Source organism: Homarus americanus, unplaced genomic scaffold, assembly GCF_018991925.1.
Source record: "Homarus americanus isolate GMGI-L3 unplaced genomic scaffold, GMGI_Hamer_2.0 scaffold22250, whole genome shotgun sequence".
Taxonomy (NCBI): domain Eukaryota; kingdom Metazoa; phylum Arthropoda; class Malacostraca; order Decapoda; family Nephropidae; genus Homarus; species Homarus americanus.
In genome coordinates this window covers 2,825,584-2,851,467 of record NW_024741189.1, presented here as the reverse complement: position 1 = coordinate 2,851,467, position 25,884 = coordinate 2,825,584, and the positions used below count along the sequence as shown (strand labels likewise).

Here is a 25,884-nt window from a genome sequence, read left to right as displayed (position 1 = left end):
TGTATATACTTGTCACACTTGCCAGATGCTTCTGGTGTCATTGTACAGGGGTACCTAGTGACAGCACTAGGATCCCGCTTCCTCTATCAAGGAATAAACAATTGAAATTGAAAATTGAACGTAACGTAACGTAACGTAACCTAACCCTCCAGGCAACGTTAAGATGTTTATTAATCGTGTGAAATAACCTAGGGGGGCTAATCTTCAGGTGGTCCAAATATTCACCAATTTACCAGAACAATGTGGAGAAACCTGTATTGTGTGAGGAGTTTTGCCGAGCCGTCCGTGTGAGTGACGGTGTGGCCTGACGTGTGTGTGTGTGTGTGTGTGCGTCGTAGTAGGGGTTGCTATAATTTGCCACATTCCTACAGCGGTATTACCAGTAGATCAGAGTCAGTAACACCAGTCGTCTACTGTTTACCATCGCCATCTTCACCACTCACAGCGGCTGATGCTATGAACAAAATTCTTGGCTGATCCACACACACAGGTCCTTCGTGGCTGTGAGCCCAAGGGTCCTCCCCAACAGCCTGTTTTAACCCTCAGGTCAGTGTAAATTAATTTTAGTCTGATAAATTCCAACTAGCAAGGTTTTTTTTTAAACACCTTTCAATAACTCAAGATTTTTTTAGCCAATCATCTTTATAGAGATTCTTAAGCTGTATAAATGTTGTTTTCGGAACCGTTTTTTCTCATCGTCATCGGAGGTGAAGTGTCCACCACGCGTCACTCCCAGTCCTGGTGAATATGATTGGTTAGCGATTTTTGGACCCCAAATTACCTATCTAGGGTTAAATATATTCTTCCTCCTTCTGTGTGTTTCTTTCTCACCATCAGGTCTGCCCCACACACACTGCTCTCTGTTAACTCCTTCATCCATTCTTCCTCCATCTGGGCCGCACCTATGCTGCCATCATCCATCCTCCACTATCTTCTCCAGGTCTCATTTCACTGTATCTAATCAAACTCCTTCTTCATCTCTCTCTCTCTCTCTCCTCCTTTCCTCCTCCACCCCTGTCTTCAACCTTCTCATTACCAACCTGTCTTCTTCCTTCATAACACCCCCCACCCCTTCCCAAGATACCTGTAGGCTTGTTTTTGTTATCGGCCGTCCTTACCAACACCGTACTCTACACCACATGTTAAGTCGGAGCGATCTTATGCAAGGTCGTCTTGAAAAAAATTATGAATATCTAACCACCCAATCCCTCCTAACCTAACCTAACCTAACCTAACATACTTTTTGGTCTGCGTGTGTGTGTCTTTCTTACTTCAACCTCATCACTCTTATGCTTCACCCCTCATCATTCACTCACCACAAATCACTAGATTACATGCAATTTTAACAGCTAGACTAAGATTAGGATATAACAGTACCACTGGCAGTATGTTCCTCAAGCAGATGTGAACAAACCCCTCACCACACTCTCACCACTCACCACCCTTATCATTCACCACCCTCACCACTCACCATCCTCACCACTAGCCTTCCTCACCACTCACCACCATCACCACTCAACACAATCACCACCCTCATCTTTCACCACCTTCACCACCCTCACCACTCACCATCCTCACCACTCACCACCCTCACCATTCACCTTCCTCACCACGCACCTCGCTCACCACTCACCACCCTCACCACTCACCACAATCACCACCCTCACCATTCACCACCCTCACCACTCACCATCCTCACCACTCACCACCCCTTACCTCATCACTTCACCATTCACCTTTCTCACCACCACCCTCACCACTCACCACCCTCACCATTCACCTTCCTCACCACGCACCTCGCTCACCACTCACCACCCTCACCACTCACCACAATCACCACCCTCACCATTCACCACCCTCACCACTCACCATCCTCACCACACTCACCACCCTTACCACTCATCACCTTCACCATTCACCTTTCTCACCACTCACCACCCTCACCACTCACCACCCTCACCATTCACCTTCCTCACCACGCACCTCCCTCACCACTCACCACAATCACCGCCCTCAACATTCACCACCCTCACCACTCACCACCCTCACCATTCACCTTCCTCACCACGCACCTCCCTCACCACTCACCACCGTCACCACTCATCACCCTCACCGTTCACCTTCCTCACCACTCAGAATCCTCACCATTCACCTTCCTCACCACTTACCTTTCTCACCCCTCACCTCCCTCACCACCTTCACCCCTCACCTCCCTCACTACTCATCACCCTCACCACTCACCACCCTTATGTAATGATTGTTTATCAGACCACAGCTAACAGCCCAGAGAATTACAACACATAAGAACATAAGAACATAAGAATGGAGGAAACTGCAGCGGGCCTATTGGCCCATACTGGGCAGTTCCGTTTACACCCAACCCCTATTGCTCATATGAGCATCCAACCTATGTTTGAAGCAATTCAGCGAATTCGAGTTAATGATGATATTTGGTAACTTGTTCCATTCATCAACTACTCTGTTTCCAAACCAGTGTTTACCTATTTCACGCCTAAATCTAAATTTGTCTAATTTAAAACCATTGTTACGAGTTCGCTCCTGGTTGGATAATTTGAGTACCTTTGTAATGTCCCCTTTGTTTAGCCCTGTCTTCCACTTATACACCTCTATCAGGTCGCCCCTCGCTCTACGTCTCTCGAGGGAGTGCAAATTAAGATGCTTTAACCTGTCTCTATACTCAAGGTTCCTAATGCCCGGGATTAGTCTTGTCATTCTCCTCTGAATTCTTTCCAAGGATTCTATATCCATTCTGTAATACGGTGACCAGAGAACTGAACTAAGTAATCCAGGTGTGGTCTCACAAGAGCAAGATACAGTTTTAGGATGACCTCGCTAGTCTTGTAACTAACACTCCTTTGTATGAACCCAAGTACTTTATTAGCCTTGTTACGAGCAAAAACACATTGTTTACTTGGCTTAAGGTTCCTACTTATCATTACTCCTAAATCTCTCTCGCAGTCGGATTTCTCTATGGCATCGTTGTTCATCTGGTATCTGGTTTCCCTGTTTACATCTCCTATACTGAGTACTTTACATTTGTCGACATTGAATTTCATCTGCCATTTTTCAGACCATTGGAAAAATTTGTTTAGATCTTCCTGTAGTTTTGCCGAGTCCTCGTCAGATTTGATAACACGTCCTATTTTAGTGTCATCAGCAAATTTACTTATGTTGCTGTCTATGCCGATATCTATGTCGTTTATGTATATAATAAACAATAATGGTCCAAGTACTGAGCCTTGGGGAACTCCACTTGTGACGTTGCTCCAATGGGACTTAGTGCCGTTAATGCTCACTCGCTGTTTCCTGTCCTGTAACCACGCCCTAATCCATTTAAGGATGTCACCTTTGATGCCATGAGCTTCTACCTTTCTAATTAGTCTTTCGTGGGGGACTCTGTCGAAGGCTTTGCTAAAGTCGAGATATACCACATCATAATTGTGCCCCTCGTCCACTGATTCGAAAACTGATGAAAAGAATGTTAATAGATTAGTTAGGCAAGAACGTCCGCTTGTGAAGCCATGCTGGGAATCATTGATCAATCGGTGCTTCTCCAGGTGATTTCGAATAGAGTTTGAAATGATTGCTTCCAGTAATTTGCCTACTATTGATGTTAGACTGATTGGACGGTAGTTAGAGGATAGTGATCTATCCCCCTTCTTGAAAATCGGTATTACATTCGCTATCCTCCAGGATTCTGGTACTACACCTGTTTTTAAGGACATGTTAAACAACTTTGCTAAGGGCATACTAAGCTCTTCCTTACATTCCTTTAATACTCTGGCAAATATCTCATCGGGACCAGGTGACTTATTAGGCTTTAGTTTGTCTATTTGCTTACTAACATCGTTACTAGTCACTACTATCTCACTTAATTTGTTTTCTTCACTATCTCTGAATAGAGTCGGTGCCTCAGGTATCATGTTTAAATTTTCGGTGGTGAAAACTGTTGAAAAATATTTATTTAAATTATTGCTCATTTCTCCGTCGTTATCAGTGAGCTCGCCGGAGTCTGACCGTATTGGTCCAATCTTTTCTCGTGTTTTAGTTTGATACATTTGGTAGAATCCTTTGGGGTTTGTCTTCGCCTCCCTTGCTACCCTTACCTCATTATTCCTCTTTGCTTTCCTTATCTCGGTTTTAACTCTACTCGCCAATACCCTATAATAGTCCCGGAGGTGAATTTCGCCACGATTTATCCTTCTACCTATAGCCTTCTTTTGGCCAATGATGTTCTTTAAATAATTATTTATCCATTTAGGGTCATTGTTGTCTGATCTGAGTTTTTTGTATGGTATGTTATGCCTTTGTGCATTAAGTAACTCACTATTTAAATTGTCGTGGAACTCGGCAATCTCAGATCTCGTTATCAGGTCGGTGTCATCTGTCAGGTTCACGGCCAAGCGCGACACCCCCTCTCTCAGCTGCCTCTTTAAACTGTCAAAGTTTGCCCTTCTGAAATCTGGTACTTTAGTGGAATTTTCCTTACGTCTGCCCTGAAAATCTAACTGGAATCGAATTTCTTTGTGATCGCTGTTTGCAAGTTCGTTCCCTACCTCGACATTGCTAATGAGGTTTTCTCTGTTCGTCAGAACTAAATCCAGTATATTATTACCCCGTGTGGGTTCGGTTATATGTTGACTTAGGAAACAGTCCTGGATCGTCTCGAGAAAATCCTCTGATTCTGAGTTACCCGTAAGGACAGTCCAATCTATTTGGCCAAGGTTAAAGTCGCCTACTATACAGACTTTGTTGTGTATGGAAGCCCTGCGCATTTCATCCCAGATAAGTCGCTCATTGACGCTATCAAGATTGGGGGGTCTATATATTACCCCTGTGATTAATTTTTCCCGACCGTCGCTTAATTCTATCCAAATTGTTTCTGTATTCCTCTCAGTTTTTATTTCCTTATTTATTTCACACTTCAGATTATCCCTAACATAGATTGCTACTCCGCCTCCTTTCCTGGTCTGCCTATCGGTATGGAACAGTTTGTAACCCGCAATTTGGTATTCGACTGGTAATTCACGTGTGTCTAGGTTGATCCATGTTTCAGTGAATGCAATTATATCGATTTCTTCGGTACATACCAAGGCCTTAATATCATCCATTTTGTTTCTCATACTTCTACTGTTCGCGTAGTATACATTTAAGTTAGTGGTGTTCTGAGTCCTTCCCTTACCGCGTTTAGTTTTAAACTCCCTGTCTAATTTAGTTTTGTCATCATTCCTAACACTATTTCCCTGTAATCTTTCGCCTTGTTTACCCGCTCCCACTGCAGTCTCCTCCACCCCCGTGCCCCTATGTTCTCTTAGCAGTTTAAAGACTTCGATATCTTTTGAACTGCCCCCTCTAGAGCCCCAGCCAGGGTTGCTACTCCATCCCTAGACAGGTGCACCCCATCCCTAGCATAAAGGTCCCTTCTGCCATAGAAGTTGTCCCAGTTGTCAATGAATGGGACTGATATTGACTTGCAATATCTGTCAAGACGGTCGTTAACACCAACTGCCCTTGACAACCATTCACTGCCAACTCTCCTTCTAGGCAGGACACCGCATATGATAGGGATCCCTCCCTTTGTCCTAATACGATCTATGGCTGCCTTGAACTTATCAAGAAGTTCCTCGCTCCTACACCGGCCAATATCATTGCCTCCTGCACTGAGGCAGATAATGGGTTTGTTCCCATTACCAGACAAGATATTGTCCATCCTGTCAACTATATCCCCCACCCCAGCTCCTGGCAAACACACCCTCATCCTATTTTTGTTTTTACCACAAAAAGCCCTGTCCATGTACCTTACCTGTGAGTCACCAACAATTAAAGTTTTTATACCTTCCTTGTCATCCCTGCCCCTGACTGTACTAACGTCCAATTCGTCTATCAAGGGACTGAACGGGTTGGTACACTTAGCTGTTGTTGTCGTTGTTGTCGTATCCTTCGAGTGCTTCTTTACCACCAGCTTGGTCCTCCCACTACTCACGACTTTCCACTCGTTTGATTTTTCGTCAGACACTGGCTTTACTCGTCCAGCCTCTCCTTTTAACTTCGCCAGCTCTTTCCTTAATTTCACGTTCTCCAACGTGGCCCTCTCAATTTCTAACTTGGCCCTCGCCAATTCTTCAGTGGACCACTCCAGTTTGGTCAACAAACTCTCATACCCAAGACCGCACATATCACTGGCCATATCTGATAATTATCCCTCTGGAGCTAACCCTGCCGTATGGGCCCACGGTGTACCCCCGCTTACCAAGTTGACACACCCTGGGTCACGACCCAAGGGACCTGACCTCGTCCACTAATTGCTTGAGTTAACCCTGCGATATGACCGTGTTAAAGAAACCACACTTTGCCAAGAAACACCTGGGCGGTTATAATTAGGAAGCATTACCGACCTGCGACATGACCGCACAAATGGGCAAACACAGCTGTCCAGATCTAACCAGTTTAGTGTTAATTGGGAGCGGTCATCTGCCGGCTGGTTCTGCCCTGCAGTCCCGTCCACGGGGCATTCTAGCTGCGTCAGTCATTCCCAATTCATATTCAGACAACTTTCACAACACTATCTACGGAAGACGGAGTCACGCTCGTGAACTGTCGAGGTGGGGAGGGACACTACCCTCCCCAGCACCGCATCTCCAGCTAGCAGAGTCTCCCATAGGAGACAGTCCAGAAGCACCTGCTGGGCCTCCCACAGGTCACACGTGAGTCTTTGTCAGAGTTATCCACAGGGTGAGTTACTTACTGTGGGAAGTGTATTCATTTCATGTTTGTGTCCGAGAGTCAGTGTCTAGTAACGTAAATATAATGTTCACGTAACTTTGATAGAAGGTGTTATTAATGTGTTCATGCCATTGTCGTAATTAATAAATAGTTGTATTGAAGCGGTGTTTACAAGATGTCCATCAAGAACGTAATATAAGTGTAAATAACTAACCCGGCCACGCTACCAACTTCCTCTCTTTACATTCCTACCACACTAAATAGTCTCTTCCATACGAGTGCTTAGTTGTTACACTCACCACTCACCACCCTCACCACTCACCACCTGCACCATTCACCACCCTCACCACTCACCACCTGCACCATTCATCACCCTCACCATTCATCACCCTCACCACTCACCACCCGCACCATTCACCACCCGCACCATTCACCACCTGCACCATTCACCACCCTCACCACTCATCACCCTCACCACTCACCTCCCTCACCACTCACCTCCCTCCCCTCACCCACCCTCCACCTCCCCACCCTCACCACTCCTCCCTCACCTCAGCACCCTCACCACTCACCTCCCCTCACCCTCCAGCACCCTCACCACCCACCTCCCTCCCCTCCCCACCACCACTCACCACCCTCCATTCACCACCCTCACCACTCCCCACCCTCACCCTCCCCACCCTCACCCTCCACCACCCTCCCACCCTCCACCACCCTCACCCACTCATCACCCTCACCCTCCTCCCTCACCCCTCATCACCCCTCACCATTCACCTCCCTCACCACTCAGCACCCCTCACCACTCACCTCCCTCACCACTCAGCACCCTCACCCCCCTCCCTCACCCTCATCCCCCTCACCATTCACCTCCCTCACCACTCAGCACCCTCACCCATTCACCCCCCCTCCCCTCCACCCTCACCCTCACCTCCCTCACCACTCATCACCCCTCACCACCACCTCCCTCCACTCATCACCCTCCCATTCACCTCCCTCACCACTCAGCACCCTCACCACTCACCTCCCTCACCACTCATCACCCTCACCACTCACCTCCCCACCACTCATCACCCCTCACCACCCTCCCTCACCACTCACCCACCCTCTCCATTCACCACCTCACCCTCACCACCCTCATCACTCACCACCCTCCCACCCTCATCACCCTCACCCACTCACCTCCCTCACCTCAGCACCCCTCACCACTCACCTCCCTCACCACTCCCCACCCTCACCACTCACCACCCTCACCACTCACCACCCTCACCTCCCACCCCCACCACTCACCACCCTCTCCATTCACCACTCACCCTCATCACCCTCAACCTCACCACCCTCACCACTCCAGCACCTCACCACCCACCTCCCTCACCTCCCACCCCTCACCCTCACCACCTCATCCCTCCCACCACCTCATCCTCCACCACCTCACCACTCACCACCTCTCACCCTCCACCTACCACTCACCACCACCACCCACTCCTCCCTCAACTCACACCTCCCTCACACTCCCTCACCACTCATCACCCTCACCACTCACCTCCTTCACCACTCACCACCCTCACCACTCACCTCCCTTACCACTCACAACCCTCACCACTCACCTCCCTCTCCGCCATCTTCTCTTGCTCGATGCGGTCGTAGTCATCAAGCAGGTTCTCGAGGTAAGATAGGCTGATGAACTTCTGCACAAAGGACTCGTACTGACGCTTGAGGTCCTGCTCTAACTTCTCATACTCGTCCATGAAGGCCGGCCTGTTCAGGAGCACACCATAAACATGTCAGATACCAGTCGTGAACACGTTAAGAGGCTGAGACGTGGACATGTATGAGCATTGCGATACACGTTAGAAACAAGTCCTACATGATACGATGAGGGACACGTCTGGTACTAGGAACAGTGAGAGACATGATACGATGAGGGACACGTCTGGTACTAGGAGCAGTGAGAGACATGATACGATGATGGACACGTCTGGTACTAGGAACAGTGAGAGACGTGATACAATGGGGACACGTCTGGTACTAGGAACAGTAGAGACAATGATACAATGAGGGACACGTCTGGTACTAGGAACAGTGAGAGACATGATACGATGGGGACACGTCTGGTACTAGGAACAGTGAGAGACATGATACGATGAGGGACACGTCTGGTACTAGGAGCATTGAGACATGATACGATGATGGACACGTCTGGTACTAGGAACAGTGAGAGACATGATACGATGAGGACGTCTGGTACTAGGAACAGTGAGAGACATGATACGATGAGGGACACGTCTGGTACTAGGAGCATTGAGAGACATGATACGATGATGGACACGTCTGGTACTAGGAACGTGAGAGACATGATACGATGAGGGACACGTCTGGTACTAAGACAGTGAGAGACATGATACGATGAGGGACACGTTACTAGGCATTGAGAGACATGATACGATGATGGACGTCTGGTACTAGGAACAGTGAAGACATGATACGATGAGGACTGCTAGGAACAGTGAGAGACATGATACGATGAGGACGTCTGGTACTAGGAACAGTGAGAGTGATACGATGAGGACACGTCTGGTACTAGGAACGATGAGACATGATACGATGATGGACACGTCTGGTACTAGGAACAGTGAGGACATGATACGATGAGGGCGTCTGGTACTAGGACAGTGAGAGACATGATACGATGATGGACACGTCTGGTACTAGGAACAGTGAGAGACATGATACGATGAGGGACACGTCTGGTACTAGGGCATTGAGAGACATGATACGATGAGGGACACGTCTGGTACTAGGAACAGTGAGAGACATGCGATGATGGACGTCTGGTACTAGGAACAGTGAGAGACATGATACGATGAGGACACGTCTGGTACTAGGAACAGTGAGAGACATGATGATGGACGTCTGGTACTAGGAACAGTGAGAGACATGATACGATGAGGGACACGTCTGGTACTAGGAACAGTGAGAGACATGATACGATGAGGGACACGTCTGGTACTAGGAACAGTGAGAGACATGATACGATGAGGGACACGTCTGGTACTAGGAACAGTGGCAGTTGTTGTCGAGGGATCGATCTCTCGCTCTTTCTCTACCAGTAGTGGTGTCCAACAGGGTTCTGTTCTTTCACCCACTCTCTTCCTTCTTTTCATTAATGATTTACTTCACACTACAACAAATTCTATCCATTCTTACGCTGATGATTCTACTTTTTCTCCACATTTTCCCTTCCCTAACTCTCAAACGATATCTGTTTCTAGAGCTGATATCATTTCATCTATCAATGCGGATCTGTGCAGCATCGCTGAATTGGGAGGTAGAAACTTGGTTGAATTCAATAGTAATAAAACTCAGTATTTACCAATTACACTTTCCAAATTAGATGATCTCCCACCAATCACATTTCAGGACGCAATCATTCTGCCGAATTCTAAAATAGATATGCTAGGCCTCACCATTTCCTCTAATATGTCATGGAAGCCACACATCCACAACATTGCTAAAGCTGCCTTCTGAAAGCTGGGAATGCTGTACAGATGCCAGCTACTTCACTCCTGAGCAGTTGGCTTCAAGTTTATAAGGATTGATTGTTAACATGTTGGAATACTGCTCATCCCTTACCCACCCCACCCTTACCCCCACACCCACCCCCCACCCATACCCCACCCACCCACCCCCACCCCACCCCACACCCCACACCCACCCCACCCCCCCCCCCACCCCTCCCCACCCTTACCCCCACCCCCACCCCCACCTTACCCCACCCACCCCCCCACCCTTACTCCCACCCACCCCACCCCACCCCTTACCCACCCCACATCTACCCCACAACCCCATCCACCCCCCACCCACACTAACCCCCACATCCACACCCACCCACCCCCACCCAACAACCCAAGCTAACCATAACCTAACCCCAGCCACCACCATGCCTACCAGGGTCGTAGCTTCCTGCCCACGGTGATCAAAATGTTCCCGGAAATTTTAACCAAAAACAGAACAAGAATAGCATGTTACCCCACTACACGTCTCCATCATCTACCCCACTACCCGTTGCATCATCTACCTCATGTTAGGTTAGGTTAGGTTAGGTTAGGTTAGGTTAGGTTGACGTGATCCAGGTAACATCAGGTAAATGTGATCTTTTAATTAATAAGAAAGTGTAATGTTTGTGTTTTCTCAAGACTATTGTTGACGCCACCTTGTGTGGGGTACCGACTGTCTCTAGTTATACCTGTCACATTACCGTAAGATTAGACACACCCAATCCTAACCTAACCTAACCTAATGCTACCTTAACCTAACCTAATGCTACCCTTACCTAACCTAACCTAACCTAACCTAACCTGACCTCCCAGGCAATATTAAGGTGTGACTTTAATCATCAGGTGTAATTATGGGCTAACCTAACCTGACCTAACCTGACCTAACCTGACCTGACCTAACTTGACCTAACCTGACCTGACCTTACCTGACTTTCTTCAAGGTAAGGAGTCTCTTTTGTCCCCGCTCAAGACCCGTTTTCTTCTTGTCAATCTTGGCCTCCAGGTTGGATTGGTCAGAACCTACGTTTTCTATGGCGGTTTGGTTCGGTTTGCCCTCCCTCTCACAGGCGCTGATGGCTGACTGCATTCCTTCCTCTACCTCCGTCAGTTCCAGCTGCCTGTTGATAATGTTGGTGCGGATCTCCTGTAGCCGAGGGCGATACAATAATTATAACTTATATTTTAGATAATATGAATAAGTATTTTGGGGGTATAACTGTAATAGTATTAACTCCCCGCTCCCACGTTGTTACATTAACTTCAAGAATGTTAACCTAACTTTGAATTGAATTGAAACAGTTTATTTATCCAGAAAACACAGATACAGAGTGGATAATAATAACAATATTAACATGGCTGAGCCAGTTGACAGCCTGAGCTCTCTTGTAGGCACCTGATATATACTATACATTTATCTCAAGAGTATTATGTAACATTTAGTATCATCTGGAATAGTACAATAGCATGGTAGTAATAAGAACATCTCATAATGTTCCCACGGTTATCACTTCAATATTTATTATTATTTTTTATAATAAATTACAGTGGAAATGGAAAACGTAAATATAATGGGGAGCAGTACAACATGGGTTGTACAGTACTGTATTAAAGTTGAACAAGGACAGAGCTGTCAGGATTATGTCTAGTCACTCGGACTATTCCTGCTCGTCACTTTTTTTTTTTTTTTGTTAAGGTGGGAAAGGATGGAAGGCCTGCTGGGGCTCAAGGCACAGCCAGACAGGGATGGAGAGTCACAACATATAGTCGTGGCTTATAGTCATTGGGGAAGGTTCGGAAAAAGTTTAATGAGTTAAACAGGGGACGACACCCTTGTTTTACATATTGCAGAGTTTGTTGGCTAACTAAGCTAACCTAGGATTTAGGATGAGGTTGCACAATGGTTATTTTAGTAGACAATGACTAAGATTGATTTTACAGGTACAAGTTTATTATTACGTTATGGACTCACTGGGTGTGACTTGTTTAATGTGGTTATGTCATCAAGTTTTTTAATCTAAGGTGGATCACTGTGGCCGGACATAGATGGGTCGCGGGTTGGAGTTGTTGTAGTGGGCAGACTCGGGTCCACCAGGCGTGGGTCTCCCTCAGATGTCTTCCCGCGTGTAGGTGGTTTGGGCTATGAGGTCGTCCAGGAGCTTGTCCCAAACCTTCTTCCCTAGGCGATGGAACCTGAAGTTGAGGGGCTTTTTTTGTTTTATTTCTTGGGTGGATGGTTTCCACTGTCTCCTGGTAGGGTGGCGCTTGGCCACTGGCTGATCTAAACACTTGTTTTGGAAGCTCTCTGGTTGTTGTAATTCGTCTTCCCGAGTGTGAGTGGTATAGATGGGGCACTCCAACACAAGGCCCCTCACCAGCGCCTTGTACAGGTGAACAATATCTTCTCAGGCATCAGTTTAAAACGTTTTAATTTGACTGCAGCGACTTTGGCTTTATTTAGTCTATTGTCCTTCACGTGGGGAATGATGCCCGTCCGGGGATGAGGAGAAGCCGACAACCTGCCTTGTTTAAGAGTACTCAATCTCTTCATCGTCGATCATCAATGGCGCCGGCGGATTTTGGCTATGGGTATGACCTCAAATATCGTTTTTTTTTGTTTTCATTTATATTCATACTCCAGATCTCCTCTATTGCCCGAGCGGTAGGTCGCGCCATCCTTGCCGTGGACCTTCCTGGGCAGGTGACGATCTGTGTTGCATCGTCACGGCATACATGACGTACTCGCTGCCGACGATTGGGGTGGCAGGTCAGCCGTGTAGAGTGCATAAGGGTTGGTGAGAGACCAAGAACCCTGAGGTACGCCGCTCAGGTGAGAATTCTTCTCCAAAATGTTCTTGCATCTTGATTTTTGGCTCTGGTCCACATAATGAAGTTGCACAGCAGGCGCGTCAGCAGATTTTCAGGTAGCCCCAGCTGTGTGATCTTATACTGCAGCCTCGCGTGCCAAACTTTGTCAAACGCCTTTGCTGACGTCCCTCAGTACTATATTGCACTGCAGGCGGCCAGTTATGGCATTGGCCCGATCTGCTCTCGTAGGCCTGAGCTATGGCGGTGGATGTGCCTCGGTACTGGCGGAAGCCGAACTGGCGGGGATTATGCACGTCTTCGTCCTCCAGATACATCCGCAACCGCTTGTTGACTATTTTTTCGAGGATTTGGGCAGGTACCTCTAGCAGCGATATTGGTCGAAAGTTTTCGACTTTGTTTGGAGGCTTCCCTGCTTTTGGTATGAGGCGAATAACGGCGATTTTGAACATCTTAGGGAAGTATCCAGAGGCGAGGCAGGTGTTGCATATATGAGCAAGCCTCTCTATCATGTTGTCGGGGAGTTGGACCTGGATCTTCTTGCTAATATGGCTTTGACCAGGTGATTTGTTTTTAAACCCTTTTATGACGGCTGACACATCTGCAGGAACTATGCGCTCCGTCAGGTAGCTTCCGTCCACCAGTCTAGTGAAGTCAGTCCGTGGGAGCGGCTGGAGCAGGTGCTGATGGTCCTGCAACTGACCTAAAATGTCCTCCTCAAACTCCCTGTCGAAGCCCTCGTTCTCCTGTTCACTAATGGTAAAGATCTTTCGTAAATATCGCCGATGTAATTGTTCTTGGTTTTCTTCCTCGAATATTTTCACGTTGTTTTGGTCGAGCAGGTAAGGGACCGTGCTAGAGGTGGAACCCCTCAGTCGCTTGATCCCTTTCCAGAATGCAGCAGAATCGCTGTAATTGTTGGCTGCCTCCCACACCAAGGCGGCCCACTTTTGTTCATGTAGACGTTTGCTCTCGTGCTGGATGTCCGTCTGTAGCTCTCGGTACCGGTCTCTCAGCTCCTGCGTCCACCCACGGATACTGGCTAGCTGTCTCACGTGATCGTACTGGACACTGAGCTGCCTCAGCTGGTGACTAGTGTGAGGATGGGTAATGGTACTGTGAGTGGTGGTCGGGATGTTGTTGTCCATCTCCGTCTTCACATCCGTATACCAGTGTTCGACCGCGTCGTCGATGTCATTGGGGCTGGCTTCTTCCTGCTCGTCACGGTACTCTGCCTCAACACAGAAGCTAAAATCCAAGCTCCAAATTGTTCAAAACAAGGCGGTGATGTTCATCTTGATATGAACTCACGAGATCACGTTGGTCACCAAGTTCATCAATCACTGAACATGTTAAGTGTGACTGATAGATTGAACCAACCGAAGCTGAATCACGCTTACAGGATTTTCACTGGACTGTGGCCAGAGTACCTGGCAACAAACTGTGTAAGGACTAGGGATATGACCCGGCAGGGCACTAGAGGGAGTAAACACTATATTATGGGGCCTGGAACAACTTACCACAAAACATCAAAACCAGTCACGGTATTAAGCAATTCAAAGCTAAAACAAAGAAATACATAACAGATGAAACGACAGCAAGAGAAGAGAGTGAGTTTCAATATTATTAAACCAGAAAATGTTGTATTGTGGTAGTGATCCACCAGCCTCGGATAGTCCAAGAACAATGCAGTACTTGTTGAATTGCATCAAATAAACTTTCACAATACAGCACTTCTGTAGACATACTATTACTGATTAGAGACCAAGAGTAAGCCTAAACAAAGGACCTCCTGGATATAAGCAGCTGACAGCTTTGTTGGTTATCCTTGGTCAAGTTACCATTGTTGTTTACCTACACTGTCTCGGTACACAGTATACTCCCTCCTGCACTGTCTCGGTACACAGTATACTCCCTCCTACACTGTCTCGGTACACAGTATACTCCCTCCTGCACTGTATACCTACATTATTATTATTATTATCATCATCATCTAGATTTGTGAACGCCCTTCGTATAAAACCATTAACGAACATGTACATGACTTTAGCGGAATTATACATTAATTTAACGGAGATATACATGATTAACGAACGTATTCATTGCGTTATAACCTGAGCTGACCTTGAGAGGTAGAACTTACCCTGAGGTCAACCTCTCTTCGCAGAAGGTCATAGAGGGTGGCGCCCCTGCTGGAGATCTCAGAGGCCAGGGATCTGATGTGTTTCAACTCGGAGATCTGCAACACATCACAGTCATCATCACTCAAACATCTGTCAGTATGTGTATTATTACTACGTCAAAATGGAGATGTGACAATGTATTTGTTTACCTGAAGCCTCAACCTTCTCTCCCCTCACCCCACTCTCTCCCCCTCCCTCCTCCTCTCCCCTCACCCCACTCTCTCCCCCTCACCCCACTCTCCCTCCTCTCTCTCCTCACCCCACCTCCCCTCCTCTCCTCTCCCCGTTCCCCACTCTCCTCCTCCTCTCCCCCTCACCCCACCTCCTCCTCCTCTCCTCACCCCACCCTCCTCCTCTCCCCTCACCCTACTCTCTCCCCCTCCCTCCTCCTCTCCCCCTTTCTCTCCCTCCTCTCTCTCCCTCCTCTCTCTCCCCCTTCTCTCCTCCCTCCGTCACTGTTTTAAATGTCTAGATGGTATATAACATGATATTATATTATTATGTGTTTCTTATTTCTTGTCATACAGTTCGATACCTTCACACTGGTTACTTACAGGAGATTATGGTGTATCTACGTAGAAGTTCACTCCACTACTCGACATTCCATGATTTATACTTGATAAATGATGATTTAATGAATTCCATTAATTTCCAACATCTATCTCAGTTATTGGTTATACTTTGTCATAACCAATCAGTCATTACCTTTAGTAATAATAAGATAGGATCACAGATACGGGCAGATAATTGTACTTACATATATTTGGCCAGCTTCCATACAATGATTTACAATTTGCAGGGATATATAAGTCACTCGCATTCACGCCGTAATAAAATTAATCTTGTAAAGAGGGACTTTTCACCTGGGGCCGCCACATGTGATTACTCTACTATGGGTATAACTTAACAGAGCCTTAATACCTCAAGTGATACATTCACTGCCAGTCTGGATCGCTCTTGTTGCGACACATGATCTTCTTTCCTCGGGGATAACAACTTTGGGTTGGCACACTTAGTCTCGTGTCACTAACAGTCAACAGGACGGGGTCGTGGTAACGGATTCTGTGTAGCGTCCCGTTCCCTTCAAGAAGGGGAGAGTGGTCTTAACCAACCCATGGTTTAGGGGATACTGACTAAAATGTGGGTTTGGGGGCTTGAGACACGATGAACAGCACAACACTGTCTCAATCGTCCCCTATAGACTGGTTAATATACCACTAATCGAATCGTGATGTCCGAGTCAAGAGCTCGTCATGTGCTATCGCTAGTAAACTTGATTTGATTTCAGGGCTGTGCAGCAGGCCCAACACAACCAATGACATTCTCCTCTCCCATCCTCCTCCCTCCTCCCTCTCCTCCCTCTCCTCTTCCTCCTCCCCCTTCTCCTCTTCCTTCTCCCCTCCCTCTCCTCTTTCATTCGGTAAAAAGATGTAATACCAGTAAACATTTGATATAAAGATGTCATAACCATTTTTGCACTTTTACTCCCACGGAAATTCATAATATACAGACAAATTTTTTTCATTACACCTCTACATCATAACCTTTGACACTATCTCATTATAAATCGATATTCCATCAGATTACTTCGACAGACTTGCACATATTACACCGAGAGATCACCAAAATACAGTCAACCGTAGGAATGAATATGGGTGTCTTCCGGTATTCGAACCCATCATAAAGTTCTCAAACAGTCTTCTGACAGTACGGCATTACGTTTTCGATAATGTTACCGTGTATATATTGTAATATTTCTTTTTATGAAACCGATTCGAATGATACTTAATTGTTTGGAATTTTGAACTCATAAAAAAACTGAAATGTTGTGGGAGTAAAGTGCAAAAAGGGGTAATATTAAATCTTTTTTATCGAATGTTTACTAGGAGGACAATGCCTCACGTGTGGTAGGAAATCAGGAGGGAAATACACTTCGTTGGTGCCAAGCAATGTGAGGAAAATATAGTAAAACACAACTTAACACAGAAACGAAATTCATTGTTAATACCTTGTTGGAGACGTCAAAGTTAAGCGTCGTCTCTGAGTCATCGTCGAAGCCACTGTCATCTTTATTGTTGGGCATAGCGGAGTACAGCAGACTTAACCCCTTCAGGATCTCTTGAACGGCGTACCCGTCAGCCTGGTACAGTCTCTTGGTGTTGAGGCGGACGTTGGCCTTCGCTGCCTGCGTCAGGAGCCGCCACCACAGCATGAGGAGGAGGGGGAGGTGGTGAGTAGTGTGGTGTGTGGGATAATACTCAGCCAGAGGTAAAGCTTAACATGGACAGGGTATTCCATATACTGTATACGTTAATATGTTGAGTGTTCCAGAAAAATGTCCCTGTCTGCTCCCTGCCTACCTCCCTGCCTCCCTACCTGCTTCCCTCCCTGCCTGCTACCTTCTTGCTCCCTGCCTACCTCCCTGCTTCCCTCCCTGCCTGCTCCCTGCCTACCTCACTGCCTCCCTACCTGCTTCCCTCCCTGCCTGCTACCTTCTTGCTCCCTGCCTCCCTCCCTGCCTCCCTCCCTCCCCTCCCTACCTGCCTCCCCCTCCCTCAACTCACAGTGTCCCAGGGAGCAGGGAGGTGAGGGACATTTTTCTGAGACACCCTATACATACACAACAATAGGCCATATACATAACTTCACCAGAAACAAATATTAAAACATATCGTGAATGTAAAGACAGAAAATTAAACAATATATAAATTATTGACAAACCGAAACCACCACAAAAGAGAGAGAGAGAGAGAGAGAGAGAGAGAGAGAGAGAGAGTGTGTGTGTGTGTGTGTGTGTTAAGGTTGACTGAGATCCTTTCATTATAACAGAAAATATATCATGCAAAGGAGTGGGGGACAGACAGACGGGAGGGAAAAGTAAACAGCAAACACGGGTCCCCTGAAGATTAGACACCCAAGCATATTTCACCGAATGATTTAACACCATAACCTAGCCTAACCCAACCTAACCTAACCCAATCTAACCTGAACCCCCCCAGGTATCGCTAGGGTGTTTAATCGTCAGGTGAAATAAACTGGAGGGACTAACTTTCAGGTAACCCGCAAATACTGTACACAATGGCCGCCTTACCATGAACTGGGCGACGGATCTGATAAAAATAACTCTGTCCTGTTCAGTATCGGTGTGTGTTGGCAGGTCAGCGTTGGGTTCGAACCTGTGTACCAACCAGCCTAGTATCTCAGCCACCAGGGGGAAGTTGGGTCTTCTGAAGTTTTCTAAGGAGATGAGTCGTCGGAAGCCCAGAGCTCTGAGCATCTCCGCACAGTCTGTAGGTTAGGTTAGGTTAGGCTAGGGTAGGTTAGGTTAGGTTACACTTTATAAGACTTACTGTATAAAGCTCTTTCTTTAAAACTTTTTACTATACGAGTATAGGAGTTTTTGCTTAAAGAAAGCTTTAAGAATTCCTTCATAAAGCTTATTAACACTTTTAGTGCTTAACTCTTTATAGGACCTGATAATTAACTCTATAGAACTTGATAATTAACTCTCTATAGAACATGATAATTAACACACTATAGGACTTGATAATTAACTCTCCATAGGACCTGATAATTAACTCTACAGGACTTGATAATTAACTCTCTATAGAACATGATAATTAACTCTATAGAACATGATAATTAACTCTATAGAACATGATAATTAACTCTCCCTAGGACTTACTTCTCAGCTCCCTGTAAGACATGTTGTTCCCAGGAGTCTCCACCACCTGGCCGACTCACCTGTGGTATTTGTATACAACGTGTTGCCATGGATACGATCTGGTCTTTCATATTTATTATCTCTCATATTTCCTTGGCTGTTTCTCTTGAACTATAAATGAATTAACAACGGAGATAATGTCTAATGGGGTGTAATGATGGTAATGTGTCATAATTACGTTAATATTTCGTAAAAGTGTGAGGAAGTTTAGGTTTTGTAGGAGTCCATGGTCATAAAGCGTATGTTTTAGCCATTAATCAATTATATGAGATATTTGGAGATTAAATTACTATTTTTTTTATATTTATATAATTGACGATAATAGATTTCTATGTTGCTTTTTATATCATTAAAATTTTGTGAAGATGTTTGTTTACTCTGGCATTAGGTTGTGTTCAGACTGGCTTAACTAATTCAGAATTTTTTAATTATCTATTTTTAATATTTCCAATTGTAATAACACATCCAAATATTTATATAATAAGCCATTATATATGACAATACAATACTTTATATTAGTTTTATTAATCTTATGTCTCCTGATAACTTATGTGTTCGGGTTAAAGATTCTGAACCTGAAGTCCGGGTCCAACATCATCTGCCTTCATCACCAACACAGTTTATTAACTTTAATCAACAAACTCATTTTATTCTAGTAAAGAATCTTGATTTACGAAATTTATAAAGGAATAAATGAAAAAAAATAATGATTCCAGAGTTTTACATACACATTCAATAAAATCTAATATGTATTATTAGATTTTGTATATAATATTCCTCATAAATACTATATTAATCAAAGCTATGGTACATATACACTAGCAGATATATTATACTATTTTTATTAATATATAAATAGTAAAGCATATATGAGAAGATCATATTTAAAATAAATATATATAATTAAACCTCTCCGGCGAAGTGTTCCAAAGTGTTCAGTAATCTCAGTAACAGTGTCAGTTAGTGAGGCCCTTGGTGGGGAGGCTGGGTGAGTCTGTCATTTAACCCTCTTAATTATTATGTTTATCTTATTATTAGTGATATATACAATTATAACACAGATTACATCATAATTATCATATATTATAGTAATGTGTCGTTTATTATGTCATTAAATGCCAGTATAGAGCAGCCTTGTGTGTGGACTATAGGATAACTTATATCACTTGTGTTTTATATATAATAGAGCCATGGTTTATAAGACAGGTTATTGGCACACAGAGAGGACCTTTTAAACTATGGCTAATGATGTGAGGAGATAGAGGCGTGTGTGAGGGAGAGGCAGGAAGTGTTGCTCTAGATAAAAGATAAATATTTATTCAGTTTAATTATTACTCCTAAGTTAGTATTGGTGTTTAAACAATGGTCCAGTAAGTCATTTTAATTGAGGATAGTAAGAGTTTTGTTTAATGATGTAAGCTGTAATAGTAAGTGGTGGTCAGACTAATTACCCAAGTGTAGCCGTAATGAGGTCATTTAATGGTCCTACATGAATAAATCGGACTGCTAATTACTTCTCGATTATTATTTGGTGTCATAAAGTCACAAAAAATTGGTAAACTTAATTTAATCTGAGTTAATAGATTGCGTGCATGTACCTAATCTAACCTAACCTAACCTAATCCAACTCAGATTAAATTAAGTTTACCAATTTTTTGTGACTTTATGACACCAAATAATAATCGAGAAGTGATTCACAGCCCGATTTACGCTTGTACGACCATCATTTGACTTCATTACGGCTACAATGGTCATCCAGGCTTTCTTGTTACTGCGATAAAACACCGCCAGTGTGTGCTTGCTGACATGTTTTAAGGCCCTTGGGTTCTCTGAATGATAGATCATGAAGGGCTTTAGCTTGACACCAGCTACATCCCCCCCAACAGAAGTGTAATTCTGTCCTTGAATGCCTTGAATCCTGGCAAATAATTCTCTTCCACAATCACTTCATCTAACTCCTCCTTAAAAACTTCGGCAGCACCAACATCGGCACTAGCTGCCTCTCCACTCACCTTAACATTGTGTAGACTGTAGCAATTTTTAAATCTATTAAACCACCCATGACTTCCTGTAAAGGTTTGCTCACATTCATCTCCTGCCTGCTCCTTCAGGCTTTGGAACAGGCTTCTTGCTTTAGCCTGTAAGGTTTGAAGGCTTAAGGGTACACGCTTCTGTGTTTGGTCTTCTATCCATATCACCAATAATTTTTCCATATCGTGAATAGGACCTTGTCTTCTCTTTGAAATTATAGTTCCCTTTATAGGTGTTGTTCCTTTCACTACATCATGAATACGTTCCTTGTCCTTCAGAATAGTGGATATGGTCAAGTGCGAGAAACCTAGGTCACGTGAGATTGTTGCTACAGTTTTACCATTCTCATACTGCATTATTATCTTCATTTTCATCTCAAAAGTAATTGTTTGACTCCTTTTCTTTGGAGCACCACCAGCATTCTCACTTGTACGCTTTCCAGTCATTATAAAGTCAATTAAATACGATAATAAAGTAAGTACACAGCGCGATCAGTATAGGATACGATAGCCAAACACCAACTAAACGCTGTACTGAGTGAGTGTACCTACGCGGTGACCCAAGCCAGCCACGCTCTCGCTCAGGATGGAAACTTTTCGGTATAGAAAATGCGCGCGTCATTTGAAAAAAAATTTGGTCACGACTGCGGCAGTCGTATGTGCGGACGGTCGTACGGTCAGAGTAGGTCGTAAGTGCGGATTGACGTAAATTGGGTCAGTCATAAGTCGGGGACTACCTGTGGAATATATATACAGTTATACCCCGATTTGCGCAGTCAATTGAACCCACAGGGTACCGCGTTAAGTGAAATCCGCGTAAATGGAACAACAAAACATATGGGATTAATTCCAATAGAGACTGGCCCGACCCCCAAACTCCACTTTCTGACGACACACAACTATGTTGTAGTAAAAATTTTATCTTAACTTTATGATGGTATGAACAAACAAGTATATAGAAGAGGTTAGGTTAGGAAAAATAAAGGTTAGGTTAGGAAAACTAAAAGTTAGGTGTAACACTTACGTTAGTAGAAGAGATGGGTCGGCATACGGGGATGGAGGCTGGTTCCGAGGCAGAGGGCAGATTACTGGCCCTCAGGTGAATCACCATTACTAGGTGCATCACCATCACTATCAGTTACAGTTGTCAGGGCTTCCCTGACAAATCCCTCAAAGTCACCTTCACTGTCACTATCACTGGCTGGCTGTGGTGGGTTGCGGGCGAAGAACTCGGTAATGCTTTTTTGACGGCTAGTGATGATGTTGTCTTGATACACCGTGATGTACGGCTCCATAGCCTGCACCAGCCGGGTATGGAAGACTTCATAGCGGTCATCGTCATTGTCGTTGGAAAGGAAGAGCTTCAATTTTTCTGCACACTCGATGGCACCCTTAATATGACTATGCGTTAACTTGTGTTCTTCGGAGATTGAACCACCATCTTCCTTTTCACTGACGTGATCATCTTCCAACATCTCGTCGGCAGTCATTTCAGGATCTCTGATCACCTCCAGGATGTCTTCGTTGGTGGTCTCGGAGAAGCCTTCAGCTGTAATACTGTGCGCAGCTTCTCTGGCAAGGTCCACTGCTACTGCAACAGTCTGAACCTCACCAGTCACAGGTTGACTCCGCCTCTCACCTGGTATACCATGCAACACATCCCTCCATGCGTGACGAATCGTAGCTATAGACAGCTGATCCCATGCCTCCACCAAGATATCTACAGCTTGTTTGACGCTAAATTTCTTCCAAAACTGTTTGACGAGAACTTCTTGAGTCGCCACCTCTTGTTCCTTGTCCTCGTTGCTTTTACTCTCGCTGTCGGTGTCACCTAGCTTACGCAACTCATCCTTGGTGTTGGTACAGTCTTTCAGGAGCTTAAATTTTTTTGCAGAGTATGCAGCTTTCACATTGCAGATCAACTCCTGGTCCATGGGCTGGATTAATGACGATCCATAAGTAGTGGCGAGTGTCCTGGTGCGTTGTCAAGGAGCAACAGAATGTTCAATGGAACATTCTGTTGCTCGCAGAATTTCTTCACGTTGGGAACGAAACAGTCATCAAACCAGGAGAGTGACAAAGCAGAGAACATCGACCCCTTACGTGCGGTCAGCCAGTGGACATTAATCTTGCTCATGTCCACGTTCTTGTAGGCGTGCGGCTTGCGGGCTGTGTGGATCACCGATAACTTGGGTTTACAGGTACCAGAGGCATTGGTGGTAAAGAGGACGGTGATGGGCTCCTGCAACTTCCGGCCCCGAACCTTGCTGGCAGACTAGACAACGAAGGCCTTGGAAGGTAGCTTTTTCCAAAAGAGACCGGATTCGTCCATGTTGAACACCTGGTCGTCGGTGTACTGCCCTTCCTCCATAACCTCACGTAAGAACGGAGGAAAATCTCTAGCCGCCGCACGGTCAGCACTCGCTTCTTCACCACCAATGCTAATGTTGGTGATCTTGTTCCTCTTCTTAAACCTATGCAGCCAACCAGAGGAATCATTGAAGGGTTTGGGCTCTGCAATTCCCATCTTACGTGACACTGCTGCATACAGTTCACGGGCGTACTCTTGAACAGATCGCGTGTCCACCGCCATGTTGCGTTGCCCCTGACGAATCAAGTAACTCACCAGCAAATTTTCAACCTTTAGCATCACCTTGTTCTGGCAATATTTGATCATTGAAGCACCTGCAGACTTTGTGATTCTCATGTGTTCTTTGATCTTGGCTGCATCCTTCTTAATAGTACGAATCATAGATTCGTTGACTCCATGCTGGCACTCGAGATCAGCTTGACGTGTTCCTTTCTCCCAATCTTGAATGATCTTGTATTTCACTTCGTAGCTTAGGGAACGTCGTATCTTCTTTGGCTTTGGGCGGCTGGGTCCAGGTAAGGAAAGGTTTCTCTCTGAGGGCGGTGGTCCGGCGGAAGCCATTTTACAGAACAATGGATTCACGTATACACGGTGTGGCCTGGAGGGATGAAACTGCCGCTGCTAGGTCAAGCGTCATCTTTCCTCCCTCCCTCCCGCGGGTGGACACGTCATATTTCTTTAAACCAATCACAGCTAGCAGCGGAGGGTGAAAGGATGCATGGCCCAATCACAGTCCGATACGTCATATGACGTCACTGATAACACAACAGAGACATGCACTGCGCAACCTTACCGCGCGGCTTGACCAGGCGGGAGAAGGCGGGAGGGTCGAATCTAAAAATAGCGTCGAGCCAGACACTCTCCGCGTATATGGGTAGATGCACCGCGGAAAGTGGAAGTCAACCCTCGCTTTACGCGGTCCCACATTCCGCGTTTCCACGTTAACGCGGTACCCTGTCGAAACCGTAATGCTCACATTCCGCGTTTCCACGTTAACGTGGTACCCTGTGACATGCTCCACTACGTTCATTATGCCCTTCCTTGAAGCTGGCTGGCAGGCCATTTTGGATCCAAACCTCCGCATCTCTCCAGCCCTCTCCGCCATCCGCCATGGTGTGGCCCAGCAGCGCTTTACAAAGGTTATAGTCATCAAACATTACGAGTTCTCCGCCACCCACACAGCGGCCCAAGTCAGTGATAGTGATAATTATAGTGAGGATATGGACTTATATGGACTTGAGGGGTTTGACAAAGAGGCCCTGCAAGCATCTGTGGTGGATAGTGATACAATTGAAATGATACAGGTGAGGCCAATAATATCTGCCTCTGCCTAAGACCACCATCCCATTGACCTTAGCCATCTTTTCTACTAATGTGAAGTGTTAAAAACTAATATTATTGATATTTCTCTTAATTATTAATTGTGTGTGCATACCATCATAAATTAAAGTTATTTTACTACAATGTAGGTATTGTGAAAAATGGAGTTGGGGTGGCTAGTCTATTTCAATTAATCCCATATAGTTTATGTTGTTTCCTTTACGGGCACATTGGGTTGGTATTCGCGTAAAGTGAGGTTCACTGTATATACAGTATAATATATATATATATATATATATATATATATATATATATATATATATATATATATATATATATATATATATATATATATATATATATATATATATATATATATATATATATATATATAATTGTACCCCATAGCAGTATGGGAACCCAGAGGGTCGTGTTAAGTGAAATCATTAAGTGAACAAGAGAACATATGGGATTAATTCAATAGAAACATTTAACCAAACTCCACTTTTTGAGGCACCTCTATGTTGTAATAAAAATAACATCTTAATTTATGATGATACATACCTACAAGTGCTCTGAAGAGAAATAGAAAACGATACATGAAGTTAATGTCCATTCAAATAATGGACTCAACTCCCTCCCCTCTCACACTAAGCTGCGGCTCTTCCCTCTCTGAGAAATTTTTGGGGAAAACCACTAAATTTTAATAAATAATACCTCAAACTAAAGTTAGGATAATACAATTGACATTGCTGGATTCCTTGTAAGACCAGGAATATTTTGAATATAAATGTCATATATTTTGCAAAGATAACATAGTTACTCAGAAAAAATTTTTATCTAAAATTTGTGTCATGACAAAATATATGATGTTTATATTCAAAATAATCCTAATTATAAGAATTCCAGATGTAAATTATATTCTAGCCAGGTAATTTGTATAATTTTATGAGAGCTAAAACAAATATCTTCAGTTAATAAAAAAAAAAAATATTCTTCCAGGGTAACAGATGGTCAATTGGTCCCTCCTCCCCCACCCTCCACCAACGTCCCAAGGAGATGTGGGAAAACCAGAATACTTAACTTTTGTAATAAATAATACACTCAAACAAGTTAGGATAATATAATTGACATT

General features: G+C 44.9%; 2 protein-coding genes across 4 annotated transcripts in view; one reads left to right on the top strand and one right to left on the bottom strand.

The window, feature by feature from the left end:
* LOC121875662 (clusterin-associated protein 1-like) overlaps positions 1-25,884 on the bottom strand; it is a 66,364-nt gene that overhangs the window by 7,750 nt on the left and 32,730 nt on the right. The window contains exons 2-6 of the mRNA XM_042380284.1: positions 18,396-18,592; positions 17,313-17,489; positions 15,265-15,360; positions 11,225-11,442; positions 8,349-8,499 (exon numbers count right to left, since the gene is read on the bottom strand). Of these exons, the coding sequence (XP_042236218.1) occupies positions 8,349-8,499; positions 11,225-11,442; positions 15,265-15,360; positions 17,313-17,489; positions 18,396-18,581 (828 nt within the window). The 5' untranslated portion in view covers positions 18,582-18,592. The remainder of the gene's footprint in view (positions 1-8,348; positions 8,500-11,224; positions 11,443-15,264; positions 15,361-17,312; positions 17,490-18,395; positions 18,593-25,884) is intronic.
* Positions 19,982-25,884, top strand: part of LOC121875755 (ankyrin repeat domain-containing protein 40-like) — a 67,604-nt gene continuing 61,701 nt past the window's right edge. For all 3 annotated transcript variants that reach the window (XM_042380439.1, XM_042380437.1, XM_042380438.1), the window contains exon 1: positions 19,982-20,016. The gene's annotated coding sequence lies outside the window, so the exon portion shown is untranslated. The remainder of the gene's footprint in view (positions 20,017-25,884) is intronic.